At 42.4% G+C, this 14228-nt stretch overlaps 1 protein-coding gene across 1 annotated transcript in view; it reads left to right on the top strand.

Annotated features, from left to right (window-relative positions):
• Nucleotides 1–14228, top strand: part of grik4 (glutamate receptor, ionotropic, kainate 4) — a 161647-nt gene that overhangs the window by 98487 nt on the left and 48932 nt on the right. The window contains exon 7 of the mRNA XM_062386081.1: nt 11556–11717. Coding sequence (XP_062242065.1) covers nt 11556–11717 — 162 coding nt within the window. The remainder of the gene's footprint in view (nt 1–11555; nt 11718–14228) is intronic.

Genomic DNA, 14228 nt, shown 5'->3' with positions numbered 1-14228 from the left:
TCCACACAGGTCATGGTGACTTTATAATCCAAATAGTGATTTTGTCATCCACTTCACTTGAAGAGGTCACCCATAAAATTACCTCTGCCAAGGTGATTAAGTTTCATTTGTTAGGTTGCAGGATTACGCAAAAACTACTTAACCAATTTCCGCATGAGCTTTTGTGAAGGGGTGAGGCATGATCCAAAGAAGAGCCCATCAAAATGTAGTACTGGATCTAGATCTGGATCAGGGGGCGGATCCACAAACACATTTATCACTTTCTTTAACATTTTTCAACATAATTTCTTTCTATTATTGATTTATTATCAATTTGGTCCAGATTCTAATAAAAATCGGAATCTATTGAATTTAAATGAGGTTTCTTAAGGGAACGGTTGGTCCTTGGCGGAGGTGTGTGCTCTACTCAGTGCCCTATAATGAAACTTCTATGTCTCATTACTGTACTGAAAGCTAATGCTGTGGGATGTTCACATTTATGTTGAATGTCACAATGATCGACATAAGCAGGAATTGAATTGTACCAATGCAAGTAAGGCAAAAAAAATGATTCTTCTCTTTTACTTTCCTAACGTTATCTACGCTATCACCCTTGTCTACTGACCAACATGTTGGAGAACACATAAGATTCCCAGGTGTTGACAGTGTACTTATAGGGTCAACTTCAATGCTGTAACCAGACTCCTGAATCCAGAACTATAAATCAATCTTTACAATGGGAAAGGTCAGGGCCTTCCTTGTGGCCTGGTTGGATAAGGTGTGTACGCTGTCCCCCTGCTATCCTACTTTTGATTTAGATTATATTTGATGATGACTACCATCCATCTTCCAGATCTCCTCCATCCTGCCTCGCTGCACCATTAACTATTCAATAAAGTCATCAAGGAAGGGATCAAGGACTCGGCCATTCTGTCCTGTGATCTGTTGCAGAGAAAATTTCAGAAAAAGCTTGAGAAGAATAACGAGTGGTGGACGGCTATGGTATTCATTTTTGCTGCAGCAGCGAAGCCCTGCTGCTGACTCTGGGATTCACTTGCCAAGTTTGTACATTCATTTACAAAAGATGGAAGATATACCACTGGATTTGAACTTAATAAACTGAAAGTCATAACCCACTGGTGAACCTAGGGTTATTTAAACAGCAGTCACCTCTATCAAACCGCCCTGACACTTTTAAACCATTCACATATGATATTATGACATATCCAGATAACACTGGATTTTTTCCCGATTGGCATCATAGTTGTTCTAGTTGAATGTCCAGTAATGTTGCAGGTCTCTTGTATGAAAAGGTCTTAAAAACAGCTGCTCTGTTGACATTTCCAATCAGCTCAATATTTCCCATATCAGATTGCACAGACGGTTACAAATTCGAGCTTCATTTTCTAATCATTTATTTATTTCCATATTTTGAAGACAGTGAATTTTTCCATCATCCATCTCACATGCTCAAATAAGCACCGACTAGAGGAGAAGAGCTCATGTCACATCTCACTTTGATGAGGCATTATTACTGGTTGTGTAGTGTGCATGAGGGCAGAGAAGCAGACTTCCACCTCAGCACCTTTTCATCACTGATTGAACTTATTATCGCATATTCTATAGAAAAGACCCACAAGCCTATTCAAAGCCAACGGCTTTCTGCAAGTGTCTCCACTTAGGGCAAAGACTTAATGCAATTATATGATCTTTGTTATCTTCAAATGTTGTATAGTATAATTGGATCATTAACAATTGAGCAGCACATGCAGAACACTTTGGTTGCCGAGATGGCCGTCCACATAGCAAACCTCTTTTCTCATTTCCTCGCACAAAAAGAAAAAGACAGAGAAACACGTTCACATTCGTCTCAGTATCCATGAAGGGCATTCATTAATCATTTATGTCCCGCTTTCAGGGGTAACAGGGTGGGATGGGAATTGCTCTGTTCGTGTAAAAAATTAGAAATTGATTAGGATTCATGAAGTGAGCGAGCGTGATCGAAGGTACAGTGACTTTTAAAGAGCAGTGACACTAATGAAATCCACAGTCTGCCTGTAGAGTGGGAATGTGCATTTTAAGATATATGGTATTAAATTAAAATGTAGAATAGTTGTTGACTGACTTATGTGGAGATGGTAGAGTTGAGAGAGTGACAATTTATGCCCTGGCATGTCAAACCTCCTTAGATTATCACACTTAATATAACTTATCATTGATTAAAAACACACTGAGAAGCATTATTTCCATTGAATTATAGGAACCACAGTCCCCCGGCCTCTTTTTATCCGTGGCTGGGTGTTTGTGTGAGTAGGAATGAATAATTGATGCTGGTGTTCCAACTCTCGGGCTCAGACCTTTGCGGAGTTCTGTCGTATTGATTACTCCATGTCAGCCCTATTACCTGCAACTCCCCCTCCGAGCCCCATGTCCGGATGACTCAGTGTTGACAATTGTATTACAGCCTATTATCTCCCAAATCCCAGGGTTGAGTCCCGGCTTACTGTGGGATCTGCTTTGGAAAGTGGAAAATGCCTGCTTACTTCATACCTGACTTCCTTTTTACGCTCTATAACTTTCTTCCCGGCGTCGTCCCACAATCCCACTTCCACCTGGCGACTTCCGTCCTTCCTTTCCTCTTCCCTTTACATTTCCTCATAGCCTCATTGGTCACTGACATTCTTTAATCCCCTTCCCTCCCCCCACATATATTCCAGACCGCTCTTTCACCCCCTCATTCACCCATCTCGAACCTGCCATGTACTGTGTAATAAGCCAGAAACCTGCCGACACAATGTCACCACAAGCCAAGATTCATTTTTCTTTTCACTCCACTTCGTGTGTAATTTATCAAAGACGTAACATGTGTGCTTTGTAAGGAGGGCGCCCATTAAGCTGAAGCCGCTCACTGCTATCCTTCTAAAAGAGTGAATACAAGAGTGCATTTGCTCGCACACGCTTTTGTTTCTTCACTTTGTTGATTGTCTTTTGCTGTAAATCAGCGTCGGTGGTCAGTGACCTCACTCAGCCTGATGTCATGCCTCTTTAACTAATCACACATGTGACTTTGGTTGTGCCAGTGCATTCCAACACATCTACCAGAAAGCCAATTTATGGGATCTGTGTCAAATATTGCAAATTGGCTGTTTTAATCAGCTCTGATGGAGCTTTAATTTGAGTGAAAGGCATAACTGTTACTGTAATCTGATTATCGCTCCGCCCAGACAAAGACATCTAGATGGAGAGTTCAATACACAGTCAGGCTGTGCTGATTGCAGAGCTGATCGTGTCCAATCAGGATTAGTGAGGGACAATCAATACGTTTACATGCACACTAATACGCTGCTATTTATTTTATTTATATTTTAATTCTGTATTCATAAATTTGATATGGGTCACGCTAACATCATTTGGATAAGCCAAATCTGGTCCAACATATAATGCTGATTAAGACATTTGGGATATGTCGAGCTGAGAGTAACACAAACACATTCCCTCCTGAACAAAATGAGGCCAATAAGGATTAAAAAGTAACTAAAGACAAGAACATTTATTGCACCTAAAATATTTGTAAATTGCGGTTAGCTGAATTCACAGTAATGGTCACCGAGGACAGAAAGCAGCTACACAGGATTTGCAACATATCTGAAATTAGTCAGGGAATGCTATGTACTACAAAAAATGTAAGGTAATTAAATAGCACTTACTTATAGCACTTTGTAGTTTTGCTTTTTTGAAGAAACAGTACTTTCTTGATTCTTTTTGTTCTGGGTTTGTACCATCATGGTTGAATGCACTTATTGTAAGTCGCTTTGGATAAAAGCGTCAGCTAGATTTAATGTAATTTAATGTAATGTATTAGGTGAAGATTATACAAAGCAATATTCACTGCCACTACATGACATGAATCACCAACACCTCCGGCCTCCCTTCATGGTGTTTCCTCTATATTCTGTGGGTGTTGTGAAGCCTGGTGTAAATTGCCTCCTAATATCAAAACAAGAGCGGCTGAACAAAGTTACCCTGTGTGCAAGAGAGCCAAGAAACAAATATCCAGCTAAGCCGCCGCGCAGACTGGAAGAATGCATCTCACCCAAAATCCATTTCACCGGGACTATAAAAATTCGATTTTGCTGAAGCTTTTCTCATTTAACAGCTCTGCAGAGTTTAGGTATAAAGTGTGTTTAAAGATGCTAAAGCATGGAAAGGGTGTGAAAATGGAGCATGTCCACCTGGGTGTCTTGTTTACAATGTTGTGAGCTGGAGACTTCCGACTTTCACAGGAGAGACTCAAAACACCAACATGCACTGAGATAAGACTCTGTCTGGTCCACCAAGGCACAGACCAGACGACTGACTCCCAACACACACAGACAGTGTGACTTCATCCTGTGCCTAGGATGCCATAACTCTGACGCTTCTTCTTAACCAAATCTAAAAGTGGCAACAAAAGCCCCCTATTGGTATAAAAAAAACTTTTTAGCCTCTGTTGCCATCAATTCACCAACTACAGAACTGAGCCAGCTACACTTAGATCACCTTTACCAGTCAACATATAGATTAGGTGTGGTTGAGGTTTGGTTTGACCAGGGAACAAAGAATTGTGATCTACAAAAAATAATATAAAACCCAACCTGAACAAGAGCATTAAATCCATACAGAGATTTCCCCTACATATATTCCTTTTTATTGCGGATCTTTCCACTTTTATCTCCGTTCCACAGCTGAGGGGTTTACCTGATCTGGATGAGAAACAGTCAGATGATCGATGTGAAACACTAAGGGCTTCATAGAGATGAGCAGTGTTTAGATGGAGGCTTAGCTCCATTACCCCCTGTATTTCTTACAGTATTTGAGCTACCCAGTAGTCCAGCCCCGTTGCCGAGCGCAACCTCAAACGTCCGGGAACCCTTTCTGATTTTACCAGTGAAATAATCTGGTCTTGGAATGCGAAGCTTTTCAATTAAAAGAAGCAGACTTTAAATTTTCCTTGACTTTGAAGGATTTTCTCGTCTGAAATTTAATATTTCCCCCTTTTCATCTGTTATGTTCTTTTTATAAAATCCTGCGGGGGTTTGATTGAATAGCTGACTGGAAAAGATGGACTGTTTCAGATTCCGACCATATGCCAGTGTCTGCAATATTCACGATGTTTTTGGCCTCCACCAGCCTACGAATTATTCTGGGCATAAGGTCTCTGCCTCACAAATAGGTTGTTACTGTTGTAGGTCGGACATAAATCCATGAATAATGGAATAAAATTGGTAATTTGTTTCCAACGCTCTGCAGGAATGCCGCCAGATTGTTTTGATATATGTGGCCATTAAAAGATTTGAAACAACGCTAATGTATCAACCCCGCTTCACCGAGGTTCACTCTATGGTAATCTCATGGACAACTCGCAGCAAATGAAACGAGCTGGCCGCCGGCGACGGGTTAGAGACCTGCTCAAGAGGGATGACTTGGTTCAGTGAACGCGCAGACAGCAAAACATCCACACAGCAACTGGTGAGCTGCAGTTAAAGTTCTCACATCTAACTGCAGTAGATTATTGCATTGGGTTTAATGGACATAAAGTTCAGTAAATCATTCTGCCAATTTTGCCATTACATCCCAGGTTCATAACGAGTCCGCAGAAAAAAGGACGTTTGGAAGAGCTCCCTCTCTCCTCCTCCTCGTTTCCATCCCACGCTCGCTGAGAACATTGTAATTAAAAGGCTGCGGGAGGCTTTAGAGCTCAGCCTGAATTTGCGCGGCAATTGACAGAAGCGTGAAATGACTTATTGCCAAAAACACTGCATGAACATTCCAGCTATTAGCGAATAATCATGTGCCACTGGAAATGGAGCTCATTGCAGAGCCGGAGTCAGGCCCTGAGGTTTTATCCTGTTATACCCTGCCACCAGAATAAAATGAGGGATGTCATTAATTAGTATTTTAATATCAGGGAGATCGATATGCAATTTACAGAAATGTTACTGATGTCATAGGCCACTGAAGCTGTTTGTTTTTTTCCCAGTGCCGCCAGAGAGATAAGTAGTGGAGATCATTTTTCTTTCTCTCTCAACTTGTCAATGATGATTATCACCACTGACGATCCTGTCTTTATCTGGGACACATTTCACAGGGAACAAAATATGTATCTTTCCCATCTGAGGGATCAGCAGCTGAAGGACATGCCATTCGCCTGTCTGCTTAAAGCTGCTCTAATCAACATTGTTATAATCATAATAACGTAACAAACAACTAGTCCCGATGAAATGGGAAAGAGGTCGTTCAGAGTGACAAACATGCACAGATCTGTCACCCAGCTCCGTCGCTGCCCTCAAATGGACAGAGCTTTTTTTAATCTTCAGCTGCAGCTTTACTGTTTGGTTCAGTCTCAACGCTCTCATTAGCTTTGTCTCCAGCAGCAGCAAATCCTCTGATAAACCCCCCCTCTGCATGCTGAGGGCCTGCCACCAAAAGGCAGACAAGCAATTAGAAACTAGCTGGTGAACATATTGGAGCATTTAGAAACAGATGATAGGCTACAGATACATTTATCTCAGAATTGGTTAGAAACCTTAAAAGAGCTTTAATAGGGTTAAAACTGAAGTAAGGGCACTTTAACACCTACCTGGTTTGGTCTGAACCTTCAGACTTTCTAGGTTGGTCTGAATCCAAACACAGACCACTAAGGTGATGACTACAGGACGTACGTATAAAGAAGTCTTAAGTGCGCTCCCTAAATCACAATGTTGAAACCAAAACTAACCGGATCCCGTGTAAAGAATTTAGCATAGACATCAACGACCTTGGCTCAGACAATGGCCCCAGTCATCAAATAGAGACAAACACATTTCCAATTGAATTTTAATGTTGTTGTTTATCTGCCAGTTGTCTGCACGGCAAATTGTTTCCAACACATTAAACAACTAAAACATTATAAGGTAATAATACCTCAGAGTTTACTGCTTGTTGCACTGCTCCCAATTGGCCAAAAATCAATTACTGTTGCTTAACCCATACCTCTGCTTATGCTAATTGATGGCAGAAAATATAAAACATTTATCTTTGCAACAGTGCTCAATACTCCTTCACTCTATGTAAAACATTACGCCTGTGAGTCATTTAATGTGCAACTTCCATTTATTGTTCTGACTCATGTGACATTATTGCAGTGTTCCTCCACAGCAGCACTGTGATTATCTGCAGTTTTCAAACTTCAGCAAACTCCATTAAGTTTAATGCCACTTTTTAAAAAAACTCCTCGAACAAACAAAATGTCCAGATAACTCAGACTCAGACTTTTCATGCATTAAACATAACATGAGTGTGAAGGGACAGTATGAAATCAGCATTCCAATATTCCCTGCACTGCATGCATGCATATTACAAAGGTCCCCTCACAGTAAGCTATGCGTTTTCAGTTACAGGCCGTTGCTATGCATGAAGCAGAGCGGCAGCTGGATTCAGTAGATGCCCCCTGGAGCCTATGGGGAATAGCTATAGTCCCAACATTTCTATCCTATTTGAGGCGATGAGAGAAGTGGAAGAGGCTGCTCCATTTTTCTGATCCTTTTTGGGAGGGTGGATTTATAGAGGCTCACACAACTGCGAAGAAATGTGTCCACGTGTGTTCCTGTATGTGTTAGGAATGAATAGGGGATGAAGAGGTAGAGTTCATGACGGTGCATCGTGATTTCAGCAGCATCCGTCCTCCGGGGATCTCATTATTCACTGTTCAAGCAGTGTACATCATAACAAACAGGAAGTGGTCACACGTTCAAACATGTGTGTCGGCGAATGTGTGAATGCTGCGTTATGTGCAAATGATATAATAGACATAAAAGAGACACGGAGAATAAAACCGGAACAGGAAATGTGGAATATATGAGATGATTGGGAGATTGTGGAGTAACAGTTTTTGGTTGGTTGGCCCGGGTCCAAGCTGCTGATTGGTCTCCAGGTGACAGCCAGTGTCGGGGGCCCTTGGCCAGGCTGTCATTCCCTCGCACCCCACCCCTCTCCGTTTTGCTCTGTTACGCCCTCTCTCTCTCTCCCCCCCCCCCATGTTTTTTAAGCTCTCAGTTGTGCCAACTAATCTCTCACCTTCTTCCCTCTCAATTGATTCAAGTCTCTCAGTCATTCCCTGCCGCTGTCGTCCTCATCATCATTATGCTCCTCCTCCCTTATTCTGCCCCTTCGGTGGAGACGGTTGGCGTTGCTGCCGCTCTCCTCTTCCATCCTCCGACTCTGCCACTGCCGTTCACCCACTGCTGGGAAACCAACTGTCCTCTACCAAGCACTGTCCATCTTACACCTCGCATTTGTTATGCAAGAGGCCATAATTGCTTATGTGGAGGGATTTAGTTTGGGTTTGCGCGCAATCGTGTGTGTTTGTGTGTGTGTCTGTGTGTGTTTGAATCTCAATGTGCAGCGATGCTAAGGTGTCTGTGCCCTCAGAGCCCACAAATGCACCACATTAGTTTCCTTCAGACATTGCCCAGGGATATTTCTGGTGACCTTGGTCTTCAGTGCATACACGGCGATGTGCATGTGTTGCTCAATTATAGGGATTTCATTTTCCCGCGTGTGGGGGTGCGCACGATGCACTCTGCAGTTTATGTTTGTGCCAGCGCATGCAGACGTGCGGGCAGCCTTGAGGGGCACGCTTAATGAAAGGCTCGTTTGCACAGTCCTGCCTCTAATGATCTATTAAAGTACACTTACCCAGTAATTATATGGCTGGTCCCAAAAGGCTTATAGACGACTCCACAAGGGAGAGCTAAAGATCGAAGCAGAGTATGGAAGAGCCAATGGATTTAATGTAATTTATGGGAATCAATAATGATACGAAGATGACCTTTGCTTTGAGTTTATAATGAAAGAAAAAATACTTGAAGGAAATGAGATTTTTCTTCTTACATAGCAGCGTGGTTGGGGAACATGTAATCCCTCTACCATTCACTGTACTCCGTGTTCCAAAGCTGCGATTAGATCCACCGTCACAGTATGACCAATTATTCAAATCTCTATGTGTGAAAGTTAAAAAAAAAATCAAGAGAGCCAGACGATCAGTTTAACTGAGTAATGTTTGACAAAAAGAATAGACAGCCTCTCCTGTAACAAGACCAATTAGAGCATTAGCATCGTCATTAACAGAAGTTCTGCAGCAGCGTGCAGCCCCTCGGATTTCAGAGCCTGGCTTTCTCATCAGTGTTCTCATTAAACATGTTTTACAGTTCCTCTTCTGCTTCAAATCATGATGAGATCTGTCTCAGAACTGCTCGCTTTGCAGTATCTCTCGGCGGCGAATCACATTTTTTAATCAGCTCTATTTCTGGTGGTGTTTGTTTTGTGATCTGAAAAAAGAACTGTTCAGGATTTGTTTTTGTTAAATTGAGTGCAAGTGTAAAAGTCATCTGCAGACTTAGGCACACACACTGGTGGTGCAATGCAATCCTATCTGAAATCACTATCGGAGCCGGATGAATAACAATCAAGGCACGATGGAGAATTCACTCGCATATTGTGACAGTGTGGGTGTGAGTTTAAACAGCGGCAGGACGTATCGCTAACATGGCTCAACATTGGGATTCCGTTAGTTACTGTTCTCTCAGGTTGAACTTGGCACAGAATGAAAGAGGTGGGGTTTACATAGATATTAATATCAGCAATGATCAGTAAGATCCTGTCGCCCTCTTTGAAGCCAGCAGACGTTTCTTCTGTTGGATGAGGGGGAGAATCAAGTCCTTGTTCTTGTAAAAGTGTTTTTTCTTTCCCGGAGAAGTCTCTAAGCTCATAACAGACAAGGTTATGTCACAAAAAAGTGCACAGAGCTTCCAGATACATCACAGGTGTTATTCCTGAAGAGTATGTAGTGCTGCTCAGGACAGATTTCATTCATATCCCAGTCTATAACCTTCCCTCCCTAACTCTCATATTTGCCTTTTTGTGATGTCCTAGTTCTCACCTTTCATCCTTTTTCCTCTCGTACCTGGAATGTATATTTGAGCTCCTTGTTTTTCAAATGCAGTCTCGCCTGCTGCACGTCATCTTAACAGAACATTTGGGGTTGTCAGGTTCCATTGGAGGTTGACGTCGGGGAATAATAAGCCTCCCACTCAAAGTCAATATGCTTTCTCCTGCCCCGCTTTGCTCTGAGTCTCTCTCAGCGCAGTCACCCGCAGTGGAGAGACTCACGCCTGGTCCCCTCCTGGTCTGAGAGCTTTTTCTACCCACCTGCTTATCACTTATTTAATTCAGTGACCTATTCACTCTTTTTGTATGAGTGTCCGTTATCCGATCTGCCTCCCTTCTCATCCATTTTCCCCTCGCAGATGAAAAAGAAAATTTTTCCGGCTTTGATTTAGCTGTTTTTCATTTTTCGGGGCTGCGACGTTGCCATGCGCCTGTAGACTTAGTAAGCTTTGATATCTCCAGGAGCCAGTCAAGATTTGGATTCAACCGACGAGTTTCATGGTTTGTTTGTTTTTGCTTTTTAAAAAAGTAAGATTTTGACTTAATCCTCGAGGCTGGTACCACACAGGATGTAGGGTTGGCAGGAGGTCTGAAGGAGGGGAGCACTTTGCAGCTTTGATCATTGCTTTTCAATGAAAGACAATCGTTTCTTAATAGTTTTGTGTCTACGTATTTACACGCACGTCTGAGGCTTTGCTAAATTGATTGTCCACGGTAAGTCATCCCAGTTTCTCTTGCCAACTCTTTTCTTAACACAGCAGACCTTTTTAGATTTCCTACTGGGGCCTCACCTCTGCTGCTCACCATCCCCCCCAACCCTGTCTTATCTTCAGAGTCCCTGGCCCTGGAAACAGACAGATACGTGGACAGGGCTTGGTCTGGCTGTCATAAGCTAGATGGCACAACGGGCTGCCAGGCGAAGGCTGCCACCTGAGGGGAGAGGGACTGGGTTCTGACACCTCCATTAACCTTCAGGAGACGTCTATCCCCCGTCACACCCTTGCCTCCTTTCTCCTCTGCTCGTCCTCATCTCTATCTCCACCTGTCCCCTGTCTGAAGTTCCCCAGGTGGAGAAAACTTGATTATCCCCGGAGTAAAAAAGACCCAAATAACTAAAACCAGTATTTACCTCCTGGAGCATTTCAATATGCCATATGTTGCTATATCACTTTGTCAATTATCTGTCTCAGTTTCCTCATTTTTTCACCATTTTCCATCCATCTCTAATTAGCCCCTTAGCTTCCACTGGTCACACAATGACCTGTATGTCAGGAAATGCACAAGGCCGGTGCAAAATACTTGATTTGGTCCAGTGGTGCATGGCTGAAAGGAGAGAATGAACAAATTGTTGCAGCTTTCTCAATCAAGCGGAATAATGGGAGTTAATGAAACCTGAGTGAGACGGATGTTAATGTGTTACCATTGACTGAACATGATTAACACGTGCCCTTTTTACACCGACAATAATTCAATCTAACATTTGAGTTCATTTAAGGCAGATTACGGTCGATCACAGCCGAAAACGACACCTCCCATCTAAATTAACTGCATTCACCCAGTAATCTTCTTCTCCCTTTTTGCCTGTCTTTCTCTCTCCTTGTGCCCCACAGGAGTTCTCTCTACTACGGCTGGATGATGTGGCGGATCAGCGAGTCAACATAGTCGGTTTTTCAGTCTTCAACAAAACTCATCCCTTCTTCCAGGATTTTGTGCTAAGCCTCAACCGCTCCTGGCAGGAGAACTGTGACCATGCACCCTTCGCTGGCACCCCAGTTAGTGCAAACAACACACACACACACGCACACAGACACACACAGAAATCATCTCACACACACACACTTGGAAGACGAAGCTTACCCGTGTAAGAATAATGGAGGAACCCGCTTTATTTCCTCACAAGGTCCAGACAGGGCCTGCCTGAGGATTACTCTGCCAGTTTACTGCTGTATCCTAAACTCACCGACTGAGACACTGAAGTCACTTAGACACAAAACTCCCGTGAAATACACAAGGATGACATTTATCCAGTTAACTGCGGTAATTGCAGGTGTTGCTGTAGGCGGTTGTTGTTTCCCAGAAAGCTCATTATCAACGTTTGCCACCCTCCTTATTACATTTATAATGGCATCTTGCTCGTTAAGCTCGCTTCAGATGAAATGCAGAGCAAAGGAGTAGCTTATCCTCACAACCCCCCCCCCTTTAATCGCCCTCTGTTCTCATCTAAAACAGTGTCAGCAGCTCAACGTGTAACTTGCTGCACTCTGCAAATGTGAACGAGTCAATTCAGAAGAGCCAAAAAATCCCGAATCAAGTTACTGCTTATGTACGAGTGACTGAGAACTGTAGCAGGAGACGAGCTAGAGATAGTTCACTTAACTTACGCGATGGCTCAGCAGTATTTTATGTTTAAGCCTGCCATACTTGGGTAGAAATATCAGGCCTCATACAAGAAACCTTTTATATTCCCATCACAACACTCCTCATGCCTCTGTTACGAGATGGGCTTATCGGAGTTTTCTACGTCGAAGTCAGCAAATGAAATGTCGTAAATTACCTGCGTAAATCTGATGAGCGCCACCTATTTGTAAATGACTGCTTGTTTATGAGATGAAAAATGTACAGATAGCCCATTAATCCCGTCTGAAGGCAGAGCACTCTCACCCCGCTGCCCCGCCCAGACGTGTCACTCATATAAACGGCATCTGAGAGTTACAAGAGCTCCACCAGCTATTAGATTCAATCCCTGCACTCAGAGACCAATAAAAGCAAGCTCATTGTATCGTGCCTTCAATGTTAATAGTGTTGTTGTGTTTGTGTTTGTACACAAAGAAAACAGTTGATGGTGTGTGAATAGACATTTTCTATTATCCTGCTTCTTGACTTTGGTCCAGACTAGACCTGGGTCCACACGTTTTGCATCTAAACAAACGATTTGAGTAGCGATTCCAGAGACTTGGGGAAACTCAGTAGCACAAAAACAAACATGGAGGCTGACTTATTTGTGAAATGTTCTCATACTCGTGCTGTTACTACAATTCCACAAATTTGCTCGCCTTTTATGTTCACAACATCCAAAGTTGATATTTAACATATTTGGATATTTACGATGACGTTAGAATCACACTACAGGATCATTGAGCCAGATAGTCTGTGCTGTTAGGCTTAAATTTTGCCATGCCAAACCCAATTGTCGAGAGGGATGATCAGCAGGCATTCAGACGTGATTAAATCGATGCGCCCATCATCCCTCTGTGCCTCACACAAGCCGGGCAGTGCAACAGGCTACGAATAGTTTGAACACAGCATGTAAAAAAACTAAGTGTTGCATTCTGTGCACAGCGGGTCACTCGGATACTTCTGAGCCTTCGGCAATTAGGACTTGTGACTAATTAGCTAATAAGTAGAGTGAATAAAAGGCTGATGACGCCAGAGCAAGGAAGTGATGAACTCAATTAGACATGCACATAGATAAAATGCTGTCTTTCCATTAACAGTAATTAGGTCTGGAGGAAATTTAACTTTGGCGCTCACGTATACAACAAACTCCTCTCTTTACATGTGCAGAGCTGTGGGATCAAGTGCATTTGAAGACTAAGGCTCGAGGCAAACTAACAGTTCTTCTGAAAAACTGCGGGTTGTGACATTTAAAACGGAGAAGTTCACAGGAGAAGAAGGTTTTACTGGAGACCGATTATTCTGCCTTAATATAGCTCGCCGCTCTGTGATGATATTGTTGAATTAACACCAGGTGACCACAAACACACGGAGATGATCTTTATCTTCTACTGAGACTAGAATATCCGTAGCTGCACAAGACGGGACTGTGTTAGTGTCAGAGAACATCAAACAAAACCACAAATGGAAAGATGTTAGGTGCAATATAATAATTTTTCTGTATAACAGGCCTGAAATAATTCAATAATTCAACCCATGATGGCAAGCAACTGGAGTGCAGCAGTGAGAGAGGAGAAGCTAATTTTCTTTTTTTTGACAGGACAGAATAAAATTTTGATATGGTAAATTATATTTTGGATGTGTTGCTGTAATTGCATATTCTTTTGACCTGTCATTCTTAATTAGTGTCTTTTTTTGGCATATTTTGTCCCTAATTTGCATACTAATTTTGACTTTGAAGATTTCTTTCTACAAGTGGAAATTCCTTTTTGGATATCTAACATTCACACATGAGTAGCTGTTGTAGAAATTGTGTTACTGAATTAATAGAATTTATTTCAAATATCTGGAAAGTGTAATTTACACTAGTTAAAATACCAGGCCAACAT

This window comes from Platichthys flesus, chromosome 4 (genome assembly GCF_949316205.1).
Source record: "Platichthys flesus chromosome 4, fPlaFle2.1, whole genome shotgun sequence".
NCBI lineage: Eukaryota > Metazoa > Chordata > Actinopteri > Pleuronectiformes > Pleuronectidae > Platichthys > Platichthys flesus.
The sequence above is the reverse complement of the archived record's forward strand: the minus strand, read 5'-3'. Positions and strand labels throughout refer to the sequence as shown.